The sequence below is a fragment of the Lipophrys pholis genome, assembly GCF_963383615.2.
Source record: "Lipophrys pholis genome assembly, chromosome: 3".
Taxonomy (NCBI): domain Eukaryota; kingdom Metazoa; phylum Chordata; class Actinopteri; order Blenniiformes; family Blenniidae; genus Lipophrys; species Lipophrys pholis.
Genome location: NC_137627.1, coordinates 32,049,239 through 32,069,812, shown reverse-complemented (window position 1 = coordinate 32,069,812; position 20,574 = coordinate 32,049,239). Strand labels below are relative to the sequence as shown.

Sequence of the window (20,574 nt, the reverse complement as noted above, 5' to 3'; positions counted from 1 at the left end):
CTGGTTGCACATGTGATGGAAACGGACCAAAATTATTTACAAAGGAGTGAACATTGTGGTTTATGATTGAGGACAATATCAGGATGGCGCTCAAGCTCATATTTATCACAAACATGAAATGAACTGAACAAAAGCCTTAAAAAGACTCACAAGCTGATTAGTAAACATTTGTTCTCTCCTCGTTAATGAAAGGAATGTAATACTGCAAACAGTGAGTGAGTGTAGGAAACACTATCCTCAGCTTTTACATTCAGCTAATATTTTATCATCAGTGCCACCTGGTAATGTGATTAATGGCCCCTGGCTTGTATTGAGATGAACCAAGCAACAGCTCTATCTCTCTCTTTCTCTCTTTCTCTCTTTCTCTCTTTCTCTCTCTCTCTCTCTCACACACACACACACACACACACACACACACACACACACACACACACACACACACACACACACACACACACACACACACACACACACACACACACACACACACGCACACAGCTCATTGAGCCGCTTCACTGTTTCACCTGCAGGAAATGAAAGGACTCTCAATGTTTTTTCTCTCTGCTGTTGCCTCTTGTCTTTTGCAGAGGACTGTGTGTGTGTGTGTGTGTGTGTGTGTGTGTGTGTGTGTGTGTGTGTGTGTGTGTGTGTGTGTGTGTGTGTGTGTGTGTGTGTGTGTGTGTGTGTGTGTGTGTGTGTGTGTGTGTGTGTGTGTGTGTGTGTGTGTGTGTGTGTGTGTTTTGGAGATCAGGGGTTGAAGTGAAAGCGGTGCTGTGTCCCCTGAGGGAGAGCCGTCAGTCTGACAAACCTGACATTTGAGCTGTGCTGCGGTGTGGCCACAAGTCATTTCACCTTTTCTAAATGAAAACACACACACAAACACACACACACACACACACACACACACACACACACACACACACACACACACACACACACACACACACACACACACACACACACACATACACACACACACACACACACACACACGCACACCACACCTACTCACATTCACCAGGTCACTGAGGTGAGAAGGTGCTCACCGCTGTTTTTATTTTATCATTTACTTCCTCTCTCTACAAGTCAACTGGCTCAAGACTTACAACCTCAGAGATTTTTTGGTTTTGTTTTTTACCCCCACGGTTTATGTAATATAAAGAAACCTGATGATGTTTCTTGTTTCTTCTTTAGATACCCGGTGATTCTCTCCATAGAGAACCACTGTAACATCCAGCAGCAGAAGAAGATTGCGCAGTACCTGCGAGACATCTTTGGAGACAAGCTGGACGTCGGAGACGTGATGCACAGAGACTCCAAAACGTTACCCAGTCCGACGAGTCTGCAAGGCAAAATACTCATCAAAGTAAGAATAAAGCAGCAGATAGGTTATCCATCCATACAAGCTTAAAAAGTATTGTATGGATCGATTTTATCTGTGGCACACTGTTGGTCTAGTCAAATGACTTTTTTAAACTTGTCATATATAAGTGACATGCTTACAAAATAATTGTCAGAATCAATATGATCAGGAGTGTGGTGTTGGTCTCTTGGATAGGAGACTTGTCTGTTATTAAAGAGGTTTGGGTTCGATTCCAGGATTCGTCACAATTAAATTTTTCATTGCGTCACGTCATCCAGAGGTCTTGTTTGGACGTTCCAGACAGAACGTCCATGCAATGTCCAGGAAAGATGTGCAAAAAGCTTTAATTCTGGCTTCCCTGTAGACGTCTTCTGGAGGTATGGAGATGACGTCTTAAAGATGTGATTTGGACGACTCTTTGCTCAGTGGGTGGTTCATCTCAATGTGGAGGAGTCACAGCTCGACTTTGAGTCTCTCCTGATGGCTGAGCTTCTCATTCTATGCTGCAGAGTGACGCCCGCCACCCTGCAGAGAAAACTCATTTTGGCCGCCTGTATCTCATTCTTTCGGTTTTGACTCAAAAGTCCATGGTGTCAGGTGAGAGTGGGGATGAAGACTGACCTGGAATTTAAATATGACTGTCTGTATCACCTTCCGACATGAAGCTTTGCTGATTCTCCTTCCATATTTTATCTGCATTGCAACTCAGGATGAGACAGGCACAGCAATGCTGCTAATTTTCCCCCACGAACAGAGGAAGAAAGAGGAAGAGAGGAAGGAAGGCCCAAACTAGGTCATGTCATTGTATTAATTATAGCAGTGAAAGAAGAGAAGGACGGCATGCTGGCATATGATGAGTAGGTAACAGATTGCTGGTTTTGATTTTTAGCAACACTCACAGTACAAGCACACGTGAAAGCACAACCTGCGATGTAACTCACATGTCAAGTTAGTCATTGTTTTAATCGCCACAAGTGGGCAACAGTTCTATTAGCTGCAGAGGTATTAAATATTTAAAGGCATATTCAAAGGCTGTGGCTTATACACTTCTAGTCCAGAGAGATATTGCCTGAATCTGGAAGCTAGATGATTAAAGCATTTTTAAGTTGCTAATCATCCATTGTATTGAGATTTCAAATACATAAAAAGTGGAAGTCAAATTTTATCATTGAGGTATTTGATCTGGTCCCAATATCTTTCCAGACTTTGCTCAACTTGTGGATTCTGAAATTTGTTTGATGTTTATCTACATTTTTTTTCTTCTGAAATTGCTACAGTAGTGATTTGGCCTCGGTTGGCCTCGGGTGGCTAAAGTTTATACTCCTGCAAACAGATTGCCCCTTTTGTTTACATGTTTTGAATAACATTGTGCAAAGAGAAGTATTCAAAGGAGGATTTTTGCCTGTTTGCATTCATCAAGCAGTGCTTAGATGGAGCACTGAGTCCCCAAAAGCACAAGATTTAATGCGATGCGGTGGTGTTGGATGTGTAGGTGGAGGTAGTTATCAAAAATGTTGGAACACATCCAACTCCATCGTATCACGTTTCAACGACAGCAAATTAAATTAGGAATATGGGAAAAAAACATGAACAACAGAAGTGATTGAGAAAGAAACCCAAGACCAAAGAAGGAGTACAACACAGAAAATATCTGATATTAAAGTTCCAAAATAAAAATTGCGGTTGGCCAGCGGAAATGCCTCTTACCATTACAGTATCTTTTCAAACATGTTAAAAACATGTAATCTTAAACGCAGCAAACACTTTTAGACTTTCTAAATCAGTTTTTAAATGACACTAATAGCATTAAATGGGTCTTCTTTTTAAGTTCAGTGCTCATTCTCAAGTATTATATAAGTGAGCTGTGTTGCTGCTGAGTACAATCCCTCTTTTAATCAGTATTCAGATCTCATTTATAGCCAAAAGGCTTTAAAATGATAACTTTTCAGCTTTATAGCTGTGTTTGTTCACAAAGCAAATTCACATTTGTTAAATGTATGTCCTTTAATGTTCAGCTAAAAAATGTGCTTCAAACAAAGATATTTTATTGGTGTATAAATGGTTTTGAATGCCTGCTCTTTTCCAATCCCAACATCTAACTATCTATAAAAGTAACTAATACTCTGAGAGAAGTAGTGTGTACTTCTACTTTATTTAGTTTCCAACAGTTGTACTTTTACTTGTAGCTACATACAAACAATTTAACAGTAATTGTCCTTTATGATGCATTTCTATCAACATATTCAAATGTTAGTTTCATAAATGTCACGGAAAATATATTACGCTGTTATTCAAGGATGAAATAAGCTGAACATCATCCGTGTGAAACCTTGAAAAAACAGGAAAAGGAACAATTGCTTTTGTTTTTTATTTGACCGTTTGAAAAGTCTTCTACACAAAGTATCGGACACATCACACACATCTGGCTGGTTTACCACGTCCAGCTTCAGTTTATCTATTATAGCACTGATTGTTCCTGCAGGGCGAGTTAACCTGAGAGACACTGTTCATATGATCTTTGTCAGGAGGAAATAAACCCACACATACAATACAAAGACAAAGAATGACAAGATCCTTATCCAGAGGCACTGTAGGAGTTACACAAAGAAGAAGACAGACAGAGCTTCTGGATGGGCAAAAGGTTTCAGCGCTTATTCGATTTCTTAAGAAAGAAAACCAGATAAAAATCGACTTTATCTTTAATGCGAAGAAAGTCAGGTGCGTTTTCTCGGACAGAATCCCCGGCTCTGTCCCTCCTTCATCTGATGTCTTAAAAGTGAAAGAGCATTATTGATTTTCTATAAAAGACTCTTTACTCTCACTTCTCTTCCTCCCCTCCCCCCCACCGCTGCCCTCGCTTGAGAGCCTTTAACCTCGCTCCATACCCCGGCGGCGCTGGAGACCGGAGAGTCACAGGACAATAAAGAGAAATGCCATAAAGTTTGACAGTCACAGATAGAAGGAAGGGGTGATAGACTGCGCGTGTCAGTGGTTGAAGTGAGCGCGGTGATGTCAGCCGGTGAGATACACGATGTTCTGCTCTTGGTGTTGGAGCTCAGAAAAATCTCGACTCCCACTCAGACTTTCAGAATAGATCACTAATGGGCTTCCACTGTGCTGAAAGAGCTACACGGGGAGCTTCTCAAAGGATTTGCAGCTGTTTGCACACTATGTGTTGGTTTGTGTGTGGATATGTGTGTGTGTGTTTTGGCCTTTTGCATGCTTTTATACCATGACATAAGCTCTGCCTTTAAATTGTGGTAGGAGGAGCGACATATGGTCGAGGTCGCGCCACATCTGTCTGATCTTTTAGAAGTGCATAGATTGGAGTCCAATGTACTGAATTGTGTACGTCACAGTAGTACTGTATAGAAAACATGCATGGGTCAAATGTATGCTCTTCACATTCCTCCCATGTCTTTGTGTGTTTTCCGCCCATCCAGGGGAAGCGCCTGCCTGCATATCTGTCAGCGGACGCCGAGGAAGGCGAGGTGTCTGACGACGACAGCGCTGATGAAATTGAGGATGACTTCAAGCTCAAGAGCAGTAATGTAAGATGGAGGTTGCTTACGATTAAGTGTTGCATCCTGGAAGCATTCAGAAAAAACCCTTTTCCATTTCACTCAGCTATAACGTGTTTGTCACACTTGTTTTGCAGCCGTGGTATCAAAACAGCAGGCAGTCATATGATTTGAATGAACGTAAATACTCTGCAGTCAAGCAGAAAATGTTGTGAAGAATAACACTTATTTTAACTAATACTGTAATTTTATTAGGATTTTAGCACCATTTAAATTAGTTTAGCATTTTAAAAATCCCATTTAATCATCTGCCACCATTCAAGAAAACAAAAATGCAAATTCCGGATGTTGAAAATGCTAAGTGAAGGATCGACTGCAAAATTGTTTAGCATTTGTGCAATTCTGACTATTTGACTTCATATTTGAATTGGATAAACAAACTTTTGAGTTTGACTTTGATTTTAATCATTGTTTATCTAAGGTTGACAACAAATCCGATCAAGTTTTTAATTTAGCTTTATTCATATAGGACTATTTACAGTACAACATAGCTATCTTTGGGCACTTTTACATCATAAAGAAATACACATAGAGGCCCAATAATAGTTCCAAATGAACAAACACAAGCAACTGGAGGTCTGTTGGCCACGTGCAGACCTATTATTGAGTCTGTCAACTTTGCAAATTTGGATCATGATAACCACGTTTAGAGATCATCTGGGATTACTACAGGCCACTAATATTGTTTTTTAAGATAAAACAAATGCTGTTGATTTATTAAATGGAGCATATTTATCTTCAAAAAAATCCCATATAATGTTGGAGTGAAATTTCTTATCCACAATATGGTCTTTTGGGGTATTGAATTAAATATATTCTCACAATGATCAACAGTACATCTATTGCACATCTCTCCACTGGCAGGTCCAGATTCATTGGTAGTGGCTTTATGCCTGCACTGGTTGGAGTTAGGAGATAATCAGAGAGAAAATGAAGGATCATATCTGGAGGCTTGACGAGGATGGAATTCACAGATCACAAACTTCAAATTCCACACTTCTGCAAGACGGTACAGAGAGAAAGGACAGAGGAGAGGAACACACAAGGTTAATGACATGCAATGGTGGCAAATGGAACAAGAGCAACCAGAGATTTCTGACTTTGATTTAAGGTAATAGCTTTTTTCCGTTGGTGATGGTTTTCACTTGCCAGTTACCTGTAACTGTACCCGTATTTGTACCTGACTCACCTCAGTCCAAACTTCACTACATGTACTTGTTTATGCCCCCTGTGGCTGACACATTGCTTCTATCTGCACCCTAAACTGTCCCATCTGTGTGGATTCTGCAGATATAACTCCTCAGCATTTTGGAAAACAAATTTGTCCAAATTCCTCCTCTGTACTTTAGCATTTGAACGCATCAGGATGAGTCAGAGAATTACGAACCAATCAGAGGCCGCCTTTCAAAACGTATATACCACATGGTATCAATTGACCAATCACGTTGCTCGTTACTGGGCGTAATACTAAAGCAGAAGTCAGTTGCGAGTTGTGTACTTGAGCCGATAATTCGTGAAATTTTGCCAGAAAAAAGATGAATTTAGGCCAAATTAGACGGTGACAAGTAGTGATGGCCATTATACACATATTTTAGAGGCTTTGAGAAACACGTCCGCAATTTTGTTGGCTGCTTTTTCCGAAAATTGACCATCCAGATGACGGATGGACGGCTCACAGCCTAAAACCATGTTGCTGGTAACAAAATCTGTCTATCTAGCTATAAAAGATGACGACATCAATCATCTCATCTACCTGAAACATATTAGGGTTTTTGTTGCAACACTTGTTGGCTTATTGTCAGCTCTTTAAAGTAGCTCATTTAAGTAATTCATCCAACAAAAATGACAAGAAGTGTCTCTCCTGAAGATTAATAAAAAACAGAAGGACTCCTCCTAGTTTAGCCTGCCTCCAACCCCCAACATACACACACACACACACACACACACACACACACACACACACACACACACACACACACACACACACACACACACACACACACACACACACACACACACACACACACACACACACACACACACACCGTAAACAGAAGTCAGTTAATGGGATCTTAATGACATTGTTACGCTCGATGTAATGACTGCAGCAATTGAGTAGCAATGTTTCTGCTTGTAAAGTTTTAACAAGCTTTATTCCAGCAACGTTTTGGGATAACTAATGCTTAATGATGCTGCTCCAAACTTTAAGTCGAGCAGTAAAACAACAGGTACTGTCATACATGTTAATCTGCTTGATTTGTGTTCTATTTTGTGACACGGAGTTTGTCCTGATCACATTCACAGAAGGAAAACAGTTGTGTTAATTTCAAGATGATTTATTAGTTTAATTCAATATGGCATCATCCTTCCACATTTAGCTGGAGGCTCGAGGCCACAGATGCCACTTCAAATGATCGTTGCCATTTTGAAAGAGATGGTGGTCGTAGTTTTCTACTGATGGGAGGTTGTTTTTTTTTACTTAATCTTATTAATTTGGAGAGTTTTCACTCATGAAGGTCTCTTTATTCGCTTTTTGGCTAAAGCAAAGAAACAAAAGACATGTGTTCTCATAAAGGTCCTGATATAACTCACTGGCAACTGTATGCGGGCAGCAGATTTACCAGGAGAGAGAAACCGTTCATTCACATCCCTGCCTCGAATGTCTGGAGGAAACAGAAAACAAAGCAATGGTAATTTCAACCAGCAGACTCAGTTAAATTCAGTTTTCTTTATATAGCGTCAATGTCAACACAGTCATCTCAATGCAAATGATATTCAGATACAATACTGAGAAAACCCATGAACTACACATGAATGAGCATTTGTGAAAGCAAAAAACAAAAACAGGAAGAAATCTCTAGCAGATGCACATTCAGAGGAGTTGACTTTGTTGTTTTCTTGTTTACACAAATGACAAACATGTGGCGGTAGGAATCACAGATTGTGATACCTGCAGGAAGGTACAGAGTGGAGAAACAAGATTACTGGAGAGACATGCAAAGTTAATGATATTCAAGTGCTTTCCACGATTCAAAAAGAGCCTCACTCCCACACACAGACACCTTCACAGCGTTCACACACATGACATTACTAACACAGTAAACGAGGAACAAAAAGTGTATTGAAAAAGTCTCCCAGTTGTATAAACCTAAAGCAGCTTAACTAAGAAAAAGTCCAGAGTAATCTGAGCCACTGTTAGATGTTGACGTGATCTTTTCTGCCTTCACACTTGCCATTGTATGAAAATATCAGCCAATGACATGGTCCTGTACACAATATCTGTCCAAGTGGAATCTATATTGAAAGTGAACACTGGGTTTCGTTTTGCAGGTTAGGAGAATACAGTTTAAAGGGGTCATATGATGCAAAATTCACTTTTTAATGACTTTACAACAGTAATATGCATACCTGTACCTGGGAAGACGCCCCAGAAGTCAAGAAAGTCTGTCATCTCTCTCCCTGCCTGGTTTCATTAAAAAAAAAAATGAAAAAAAAAAAAAAAAAAAGTGTGTTGCTCCAACCGCCAATCAGAACTTAAACCTATATAGTGTCATCGGGGGTTTAGCCAATCCCAACCAAGGTAGGCCCTCCCTTTGACCCTCCCACAATTCGGCAGCTCTGTTGGGGCACATGGCACCACCAGAGGAAGTACTTCCTCCTCTTCCCAAGAAGGGCATGTGTGGCCGGAGCCAGTCCAGCTCACACAGACACAGCAGATTCTGAATGTAGCTTCTATGATCCAATATTCAAATGGACGGAAATCAAAGAAAAGTTAGATTTGGGACAATAAACTTTGAATACAATGATTTTAGACCAACTGGACCATGTGAAATTGTTGAAAAGTTGGATGATATGACTCCTTTCAAAATACTGACCTGTGCACACCAAAACAATAATTATAATTTAATGAAAGTCAGTAAAAATTGTATTTCTTTAAAATAGGTTTCTTATGTGCACTCATTCTTCGAATACACATAGTTCTGACAAGTAAGCTGCACTGGAGATAGCTGAAACATCCTTGGCCTCTTTTTGGGGGCTGTGCAGCTATGGTGATGTGTTCTTGCATCAAAACAGTTCTTCTCTAAACGCTGTTCTCTCCCTCTGTCACCCAGGGCAATGGCCATCACCAGGTAGAGTCTGACATCCGAAAGAAACTGGACTCTCTTTTGAAGGAGTCTCGGATCGGAGATAAAGAAGATTCTGACAGCTTCAGCATCAGAGCGCTGCTCCGAGCGACACACCAGGGCCTTCAGAAGAACCTGCGGCAGGTACAGCCCCCCCCACCTTTTCTTTCTACACACACACACACACACACACACACACACACGATGTGCAGTATGGCGTTCAAAGCGGGGGGGGGGGGGGGGGGGAGTCAACAGATGAAGAGACGAAAGTGAAAAAGGGGGGAAAAAGCTAGGCCACAGTATCAGTCAGAGAGGATAGTGTGTTTTGTGTGTGTAGAAAATAAAGACGAGTTATTGCACCAGTGTCAGGTCAGAGAAATCTGCCGGACAGATGAAGACCGAGAGACAAACTGCAGTGGTTCAGGTGCCTCTGAAGGCCCACAGGTTTTCACCCGCATCATCCTAAGCATGTCTGCAGTGTTGCTTAATATTTAATGGCCCTGCTTGGCTCTTGTGCTATTTTTAGAGTGCACCGTTTCCCGACAGCCATTTAAAACGTAGTGGGTGTTGGCATGGGGGATTCCTATTCTCTATATTTGACTCTTTGTTGGTGACCCCCTTCACCTCATTTAAGCCTCTGGAGCTTTTCCTCCTCTGTGTGCTCCAGAGACTGTAATTTAGCTTATTTTTTTCAGTTCCTCCCTTTTGTTTTTGTCGTGACGCAGCCGCTCTCCGCCTCAGCTGTGCTCTCTTGGCTCACGTCTCTCGCGTCCCCTCCAGCTCTCGATGCTTTCGGGTTTAAGTGACTCACTGGGTGCTAATGTGGTTGTTATTAGATTCACACCAATGATTCCCCCTCGCATGAATGTAAACAAGCAGACACCAGCTTCTGAACGTCTTCCCTCTTTTTCCTAGAGCTCCAAAGGGGTTCTGAAGAAATCCCAAAGCAGATCCTTCATCACGACGCTCAAACAGAAGGTGAGAGTTCTGTGAAAGGAGGTTTCTCTGCTTTTTAGAAAATAAAGAAAGTCTTATGATCTACTTGTTTGGGATCCAAAATAGCAAATCCAGGTAAGGTTAAATATTTATAAAATATCTTCAGATCACAATGTTTGGTAACTTTTTTGAGTTTTCAAAATATTTAGACTCTGACACATGAAACTGAGTTTGAATTACTAAAATAAATCTCCATCTTTTTTTTTTCTGAACTGCTTTATCTGATCTAGGGTTGAGAGGAGTTAATCAGGGTGAAATTCCGGGTACATCCTCGTCACCGTCCCAGCTCATCAGAGATACAACACATTCACTCCTGAAGTCAATTTAGAAAACACCAATTAATCAACCTAATATGCATTTCCTTGAACTGTTGGAGGAAACTGTAGTACATGGAAAAAGAGAGAACCCATCATGCACAGGGGGAGAACATGCAACATTGTTTTAAGCAGCAAGCCGTCCGGCCGTCATTTGTACGGTCAATAGGAGAAAAAGACGGCCAATAAAATAGCTTTGAGCAACAATAAAATAATTTGTTGCTCAAAGCCTCTAAAATATGTGTATAATGGCCATCACTAATTGTCACTGTCTAATTTTGCTTAAATTCATTTTGTTTCTCTAAAATATAGCAAATTATCGACTGTAGTACACAATTCGCAACTAGGGATGGGAATCGAAAACCGGTTCTGACTTAGAACCAGTTCCAATTGATCAGTTCCATCGGAATCGTACACCTTATATGTGTTCGATTCTTCTTCACGATTCATTTAACAGCATGACGTCAAGTCACGTTGCGGCCACGTTGCATTACGTCACACACTCTGCGATGCAGAGCTCCTTCCACCACGAGAAAACATGGAGAGGAAGAAGGTCTAAAGTGGGACATGATAAACGACTAAATAATACGATACGGTAATACATGTTCCACTCACTACATCCTGAATCCACAGAGTCCACAGCCTCTCGCCCCCGTGTAGTGAACATCTGCTCCAACGAGCCGACAGCGTAGACATATGCTAGTAGGTTTTATGATACGTGTGAGCCTCTAGTTTTCTCCTCATATACAGTAGTAAAGGATCTACTAGAGTATGTCTACTGTGTAGACATACACAATCTGGTAGAGGGTAACTACTGGATGTATTAGATCATTCTGTTTTGAAAATCCCCTCAAAAAAGCACCAACACAATACGAAAACAGCATTCCCTGCAGACCGAGAGAACGGTTGCACCTCGTACATCACTTCCACATTCCTCTACAGTCTTCGACCTCCCAGAGAGGGTTAGCTTGTCAACAACGCAAAATTCGAAAAAGTGTAAATTCCAGGGGGCATCCAATGAAGGCAAATACACATTTGACTGTTCTTTTTTAAGGGAAAAATTATAATTCAAGTTTCATGTTGGGAAATAATATAATTGTTCCTTTTGGTGCAGAAGACTGTAAAACTACTTTTTTTCCCCTCAAAAAAAAGACTCAGGAATTGTTAGGAGAATTGATAAAATCTTATCAATTCCCACCCCTACTAATTTAGCTGTTTATTCTCCTTTCAATTTTTTTTAAAAATTGGATAAGAGAATCGATAAAGAATTGAATCGTTAAACAGAATCGAAAATGGAATCGGAATCTGAAAAATTGTATCAATTCCCATCCCTACTCGCAGCTGACTTCCGGTTTATTATGCCCAGTAACGAGCACCGTGACTGGTGAATTGACACCATGTGGTATATACGTTTTGAAAAGCAGCCTCTGATTGGTTCGTAATTCTCTGACTCATTCTGATACGTTCAAATGCTGAGGCAGAGGGGAGGAATTTGGATGAATTTTCTTTCCAAAATGTTGAGGAATTATATCTGCAGAATCCACACAGGTGGGACTAATTCTATGGACATATGATAGATAAAAATATAAATATATAAAAATATTCTGTGCTGGTGAAAATGCTGATTTTGATATAAGTATTGACAATCATGCTTGTTCCATCACCAGTTTATGTGTGACTGTGACATACTGAGCTATAGGTGGATAATATAAACTATTTCAGCGTTCAGAGTCTACAGGTGCTCAGTTTAGGGTGCAGATATAAGCAATTTGTCAACTACAGGGAGAATAAACAAGGACATGTATTTAAGTTTGGACTGAGGTGTGTACAGGTAAAATTACAGGTAACGGTATAGGTACAGGTAGAAGTGAAAACCATCACCAATGAAAAGAAGCTATTACCTTAAAAGAAAAAAGATAACTTTCTAACAAAGCAAGAAAGTGTATTGTATGCATCAGCAAAAATGTCAAGGAGAAAAGGAAATATATTACTGTTAAGAAGCAAAATCTACATGTCACTATGTAGTATTTAGTAGTCCAGAATGCGTTAGAATGCACCATTGATGGTTTATCTCTTTCTATATTTTTTTAAACACACACACACACACACACACACACACACACACACACACACACACACACACACACACACACACACACACACACACACACACACACACACACACACACACACACACACACACACACACACACACACACACACACACACACACACACACTGGTCGTCACCCAGATTTTTAGGATCGACATCCAAAACACAGATTTCTGCCTAGAACTATGACGTGCTGTTACGACCCTTTAACAGCATGTGGAGCCATACAGCTTGTGGGCTGTAACACATGCAAACTCCACATAGAAAAGTGCTAATGCCTGGAACCAAACTGGTGATATTGGGCAAATGCAAACCTTTAATACATATTTGATTTACTTCTATTTGGAGGAAGATAGACCCCTAAACAAAATAATGCAATAATTTCAATGCATATCCATCAGTCTTGTAATCGACTATAAGTTTAAATCTACAAAACAGTATTTCAGTTAAATCCAAACCTTATGGTGCATTCAGTCTTTTGTCCTCTTCCCAGTTGAGTATTGTTTACCTGATATGACACAGCATAGCAGCATTTTTGTATCAACATGAGAATAATCATTTCCTAATTATTAACACATTTTATTGCATTTATGGTGAAATCTCATCATTTTGACTCATGTAGGTAGCCATCTACAACAAAGCAAGTGTTTAACATATTTAAAGATCTATAAGTAGCAGTTACTACGTAAGCATCAGTTCATTCACGTGTCGACTTGTATGGGTTACGATGGTGTTGTTAGTAGTTTGTCTGTAGGTTTCCATGGGGATGTTAGTGATTTATTTTTCTTTTGTCATGTGAACACTGGGACAGCTGGGACAAAGGGACTTTCCCAAACAGTAATTTTCTAAACTCCCAGCTGCATGAACACACCATTACATCAAATGATCAGCATATCACCCAAAATTTGAAGTCTACTTGTTTACAGTTACTACTCAGTTCTTTGAAAAGTAATAGCATCACTGGATGAGTTACTATTATTTAAAAAAAAAAAAAGTTATTTCCTTTTTAGCTACTTCTAATTTCTGTGTAGTTGTACTGTTGTGACATATTGGCTGAAATGTTTTTCCATCCATTTTCTCCTGCTTATCCATTTCCGGGTCGCGGGGGTGGCAGTCTGAGCACCGTCACCCAGATCACTTTGCACCGGTTAAGAACCTTTCCTGCGGGTGGTGAGCCCACGGGAAGGTGGTGCCCGGCATGGGACATGAACCCTCTACCTTGAGATTGGAAGTCTCATGCTCTACCAACTGAGCTAGCCAGGGACCTCTGAATTTTTATTTTCTTTTAATATAAATTAAATTAAACCCTAAGAGTAATGCATTACTTTACTCCCGACAATGCTTACATCCTAGATTGTGAACTTCTTTGAAAGTGATTCATTACGTAGGACCTGGATCTCAACAGATATGTATCCTTGTGAAATGTTAGAATCATTCTTTGGACCAAACACAAAATAATAAATCTCAGCAGCATCATTTTAAGTCTGGAATTTTGTTTCAGTGCACGTCTACTGCTAGCCACGCGCTCCTCATTCACTGGGTATACTGAGGCAAGGAAAGCTTCACCATCCCACCAAGCAGCATGTTACTGTGAGAAAAAACGACCGCAATCAATAAATAATGGTGCAGCCTACATGAACAGAACTGGTGAAGGCTATAATTATACTGTATATCTATAAAACATACCAGAATATGTCCTCTTTAGGAACTATTGTGATAGCCCATTGTATTCTTGTTGGCAGTCATTTGCATTTGTTGTGCCTTCTTAACTCATTGGTATAACTGTCAGAAAAAAAAAAAAAGGTTCATTAAGTCAGAAATGCTAATGCAAAGCATGTTTTGTTTGGAGATATCTTCCCCCCCGTGGTAGGTAACAGGATTATAATTAAATCCGGAGTACGTATGTTCTGGTTCCACTCAGCAGATCAGTGCAGGGAATCCACGTTTAGATTCTGTCTTTGCTTCGCTTGGCCTACTGTAACATAGAGAGATGCTTTCATAACGTTCAGTTCTACAGGCTGTAGCGTGGTTGTTTCCACATACATTTACTCGTTTTTCACTCCTTCCCCGTGCTCGTTTTTACCTTTGCTTACCCACCTCAGTTTCCCCACTCACACCACCCTTTCATCCTTCTATGCCTGTGTGTATTATTCACCCTCCCACGTATACGTGTGTGCGTGCGTGCGTGTAATCTGTTGGCACGCAGCCTAAACCCTGTAATTATTGCAGCCCTCATCCTCTTCTCAACTCCACTTTAGGTCTAATAGGGATGCTGCTTCTCTTAAGAAAAAACACACACGCATATACATACACACACACACACACACACACACACACACACACACTTCAAAAAATACACTCCTGCTATAATTACATATGGCGTACCTAAAACATCCCCCGGCATGCACTCGTTCTAACCGCTGCTACAATAACAACACTACAAATTGTATAGTAGGAAGCTTATACAATTTACTAAAGATACGCTGGCAACAACCCCTGACCACTGAAGGACCCTTGCTGTGCAATTGTGTAGGTGATTTCATGTATGATTTACATTTTACAGAAGTACAAGCAATTTGTATAGGTGATCCTCTTGCTGCTTCTCAATTGGTTGTAATTTGTGTTTATGTCTTTCTCTGTGTGTGTCCGTTGTCCAGAGGCACTCCAAGTCCAGGCTGACCTGCCAAAGCATGGACAAGGAGGACGATGGTCAGGAGAAGTCTGGGAGGGAAGCTGGAGGACAGATTAACAGGTGACCTTTGAACTGCTTCAGCTGCACACTGACAAGAGGTTTGATAGGGGATCGCTGGGAGCCTAAAACAATCCAGGTCACTGGTGCCCCCACTCACAGAGTGAAGCTCCTCCAGACATTATTTGACTAAATGGGGGAGAATCCCAAAGCATTAAGACATGATGCAAAATATGCAAATAAATCTTCTTTCTTTTCACTTTACGGCATGCTTTGCAAATCTCAAATCAGAGCTTCGATTTTACACAAAATATTGACTTTTACTGGTGTAAAAGAGAGAGAAATGAGACTGTGTCTACAGTCACAGTCCCATAAAGCTGGGTTTGTTCAATGAGAGTGAAGGGTCTTTGTGTTTTCTTTCTTTGGTTTTTACTGCCTTAAAGCTTTAAATAGAGATAGATGTCACGTTATGTAGCAAAAACACCCCGCTGTGATAGCCCTGTATAAATAAGAATGCTTTCAAAAATATACATTTGACTTTTGCTAATAAGTGGTACATGTGTTTAGCATTTTATATATTCTTATACCCAAGTTAATATTACAATTATCATGGCCACCGGAACCACAGTTTTAAACATAAAGGCTTTAGGTTTCACACACCATGTGTGATAATGTTATTTAGTTTATATTTTCTCTAACCAATACATAATGTAGAACTACGGCTGTACTGTATCAGAGTAAAACAGTATCTTAGAATAAACGTTTCTCTTCATTGTTGCACCACTGAACATTTCTACCTGCAGTCTCATGTACTTTCTCACACACCATCATGGAGCCATGAGCCATTTTAAATGAGATTGACATAAACATAATGGGAATAAATGTTATATTCTCCCTGATGCATGTTAAATTTAAAATTGCATATGAGAGTGGCCTCAAGTAAAATATAGTATGTCAGAAAAACGTGTGTTTTCACCGGTTAAAAAAAAAAATTATTTTTCTGCAGTTGGAAGTGAGCACATCTCTCCTTTGCACATTGTTTTGTCCACTGTGCTCTTGTTTTTCTGTGTGAGTGAGCACTGAGCGAGAAGTATGGAAATTCAGCTTTGTTTTCCTCCCTCCCACAGTTGCTGTCTGCAAATAAGGCCTTTGTCTTTGCTCCTCCGTTTGCTGTACCTGGTTGCATATTCATGTATGCATGTCCTCAGGAACTGTCACAATACAGATCCCTCCTGCATGCCTGTGTAACTGCCTAAATTTTAGCGCGACAGCATGGACAATGGCCTGTCCTTAAAAGTGTGTACGTCTTGTAGTGCTGCATGTGCTCCGCTCCCTATTAAGCTTTTCTGCCTTTGATGCTCCTTCCTGTGGTTTGCAGGCTGCCGCTTGATGGACAATCCTCTCCATCCTGCTGGTTTTTTTCCACCAGAAATGCCGTGATGGATAAACGAGCGTGTGCATGTCAGCCTCCATTCTCTCTTTACTCCACCTGCCTAATTAATGTACCTAAGTGATCTCACTTCCTATCCTATCTCCTATTCCACAATTGTCTTCTCTGGCAATTGTTTTAGGGGCGGAAGGAAGAGGAAGACGATGAAACTAAGCAGGGATCTGTCAAACATGGTGGTGTTCACCAACTCCGTCGCCTCTCAGGAGTGTCTGAATGAAGGTGAAACACCAAATCTTGACACCTGACACACAAGCAAAAAAGCAACTTGCAATCTCAAAGATCTTCCCACGCCCTGACCCACGTTTCTTTCTGCAGGCACTCCGGGAGATGTTCTGTCGTTCAGCGAGACCAGAGCACAATCTTTGGTCAATCACAGAACCGAACAGTTCCTGACTTTTAACCAGAGGCAGCTCTCGCGGATTTATCCCTCGGCCTATCGCATCGACTCGTCCAACTTCAATCCCCAGTTCTACTGGAATGTGGGCTGTCAGTTGGGTGAGATATCAGCCGGTTACTCTGCTATGGAGGTCAAACCTTGTTAACAACATTGTCAAAAACTTGCCATTACAGTGAATAACATTAGTCACCTGAACCATGCACACTGACTACTTTTTGTACAAACTTCAGTGGGCTGTATTACACTGTGTTGGCAAAAAATATTAAATGTTTGATTCATTTTGTTATATGCAAATACATTTTAAACTATGTTATGAGAGATGAACAGAATCAGGAAGTTTAATTAAGCGAATAAATTCAGATTTGCCTGTCAGATGCTGTTAGTCATGTTAGCCAGTGAATCCTTTACATCTCTCAATGAAATAATGTTAAGTTGAGTGTTTTGGCTATTGACTGTAGTTTAAGGCTTTTTCAATTCTATTATAATAACTTTGTAAAATTTAGAGTCTGTATAGATCGGCATCATGTGTTGTTTTTTTTTTAATGTCGAATAAAATCTGTGAGAAGGTTTGAAAAGGGCATAATTCACATAGTATTTCACAATTCATAAAAATGCTCACAGGATGTCTTTAAAAAGCTCACACAATCCGGTCGTCTCATCCTGTACACCACATGGTACCAATGTTTTAACACCGACGGTGATGTGAATTGGAACTGTCATCAACTTTTACTAGTTAGGTTTAAAGAAAACACCAAAAATTTACCATATTTCATTTGTTTATTCTTTCGTTTTATTTCATTATTACATAATAAACAAAACTAAATAAGGAGTACAATGAATGCAATCAAATTGAGAAGCATGCTGGAAAAGGAGTAGGAAGACGAAATTACAGTAGAGTACAGTCACAGGAGACTTTCTTTCAGAATGTTTGAAATCTAATGGTTAGTTTTTTTTTAACAAAACTGTTGTGCTCCACTGAGAAATGTTCACCTTTAGGATTTATTAAGTTTGTTCAAAGCTAGAGAGTCCATGAAAATCTTGATGTAAGAAAGATTAAAAAGATATTGTTGGAAAAGTTGCTTCAAAAAGTTGCTCATGTGTCCCAGTCTGCGCCTCATCATTCGCCGCTGTACAGTCTGGACGCTCAGGAACGAGCTCTCATCGTCCAGAAGACATATTTGTGCCAGTCAACTACAAAGGGTTAAATTAGCATGATCAAAAATAAGAGATGAGCATTAAAAAACAAAACCAAAAACCAACTCAACATAGTTTTTTCTTCTCACTTCACAGTGGCCCTCAACTACCAGACGGAGGGGAGGATGATGCAGCTCAACAGAGCCAAGTTTATGGTGAATGGAGGTGTTGGTTATGTCCTCAAACCTCCTCCCATGTGTAAAGGTAAAGAACACATATATAATTGTAGCCCATTTAGAAAAACACGCAATAAACACACCATTAAGTTAAGATCAATAAAAGGAGAGAGAGTATTTATTTTTATTTGGTTCCATTTATATACATCAGCGAAGTTTGAATGTCCCACTGCACTTGAATGCAGCACTCAGTTCACAGCCAATCAAGGGCTAAGCAAGTCACCACAGCCAGTGGGCTCAGAGGTAAAGCGCATGCGTGTTGTTCTCTCTGCCTGACTGAACTGAGACGAGAGGGGGAAGACAGCGACGCAGCTAAAAGAAAAGACAGAAAGAGGAGAAAATTACCAAGTGAAACGGTGAGAGGAGAAGGATAGTGTCAACACACTTACCTACTGGAAGTCTAGAGCCAAGACCAGACGGTAGAGACGGGAAACGTCGGCTAAACTCCGCACTTTCCTTGCTGCCAAAAGCCATTGTGGGTCCCGACAACCTGCTCAGTTTAGAGCGCTAGATTAACTGTTTTTTTGAACGGACAGGAAAGTCCAAGAAACAAGACGAGATCCCGGTTGAGACTGATGGCGAGCTAGGACCCTTGAAGAAAGGAAGACAAGGACATCAACAAGAAGAAATACGCTTCCACACTAGGGCTGAACGATTAATTGCATTTGCGATAATATCGCGATATGATAAAACGGGATTTTCTAATCGCAAGGGCTGTATGACTGCTCACGTGATGTGGTCACATGACGACTTGCTCGTCCTGCGTGTGTCATCTGCCCACCTTACCTGAACGGGCTAGTGGTTTTTAGGGATGGATCTGATCCGGGATCGGGTTCCGATATCAACGTACTTCACGGATTGGAAATTTCCGATCCAACCTGTGGAGATTTCTGATCCATGAAGCCTCGTCTGCTTCACTGTTGCTGAAATGACTCCTCAGTGTTTCCCTGCTGCTGCTCTGCTCGCTGGCTGCAAACTGTGGACTGGATTTCCTGAAGGGAGGCGGGTCTCAATGAGACGAGGAGGAATGAGCCAGGAGATCCACTCTACAGTTTGCAGCCAGCGAGCAGGCGAGGGAAGTAGCACTGTGCTATACATCTTTTCATGACAACATGTTGCTGTTTGGACGGATTTTACACTCAAAACACCACAAAGCAACACAGCAACGTGGATGTTAGCAAAGCAACGCAGCAACGTGGATGTTAGCAGAGCAGTTGTTACAGCGCGGCTGTCGCTTTGTCAACAGACGTCACCGTTTTAAAACTCCAGCTCCCTGAGGAGAGCAGCACTGACCGCGACATCAAAACAATGAACAACTCGCTCCTCCGCTGGAGCAGTCGATTCACACCTCCGTGAAGCTGCGTCCTACTCCGCGCTAAACTCCCTGGAAATAGTCCCAATCATTTGTGTTTGAGCTGGAAACACTGCTGTTTGTGCTGCGTTGCTAAATAATGCTTGTTGTAGTGAACGCTTACAAGACTGCAAGTCACAGTATTTAGTAAGTGTACAAGTGTAATTGAAGTAGAAGATAAATAAACTGTCTTTCATATTAATACGTGCTTCATTTGACTTTATCTTAACATAAGCCGAGCCTATAAGAAATAACAATTTATGTAGAATAAATCTGATATTGTTTATTATAATACACATTGATTTATTGTTGTGTTTGTTGAAAAATATATGAGAAGAGGACCTTGAAAAAATAATCGCATATTAAATCACAATCGCAATATTGAGGAAAAAATCGCAATTAGATTATTTTCCAAAATCATTCAGCCCAAGTACACACTCACACGCACATACAAGAACCTTTAAAAACAGGTGCACCTGCAACGATTTTCATTTCTACCGGCCCAATTGACAATACTATTTTTATTTTGTGTGCACACATTTTTCTTTCTCTTTTATTTTGATACTCTGGGTAAATTGTGCATATTTTTGTTCTCAGTTGTCAATTATCCTGGTTCATAGTAACAGTATAAGAGTGACAACTCAAAAGTTATTTCTTTGTCTGACTCGTTGCTCATTCATATAGCTCCTAAAGAATCTGGGTTTTCTGATACGAGTCCAACGTGTTATTACACTGTAATTCACTTTATTGTCGTTAAATTGGTTACATAATGGATGTACCATATTCGTGTTTGCATGTGTGAAATGAGCTATGGCCCTGGGTAGCAG

General features: G+C 40.5%; 1 protein-coding gene across 1 annotated transcript in view; it reads left to right on the top strand.

Annotated features, from left to right (window-relative positions):
- Positions 1-20,574, top strand: part of plch1 (phospholipase C, eta 1) — a 56,968-nt gene that overhangs the window by 27,444 nt on the left and 8,950 nt on the right. The window contains exons 9-16 of the mRNA XM_080458996.1: positions 1,195-1,366; positions 4,807-4,914; positions 9,057-9,212; positions 9,984-10,046; positions 15,148-15,242; positions 16,751-16,848; positions 16,945-17,124; positions 18,317-18,424. Coding sequence (XP_080315122.1) covers positions 1,195-1,366; positions 4,807-4,914; positions 9,057-9,212; positions 9,984-10,046; positions 15,148-15,242; positions 16,751-16,848; positions 16,945-17,124; positions 18,317-18,424 — 980 coding nt within the window. The remainder of the gene's footprint in view (positions 1-1,194; positions 1,367-4,806; positions 4,915-9,056; positions 9,213-9,983; positions 10,047-15,147; positions 15,243-16,750; positions 16,849-16,944; positions 17,125-18,316; positions 18,425-20,574) is intronic.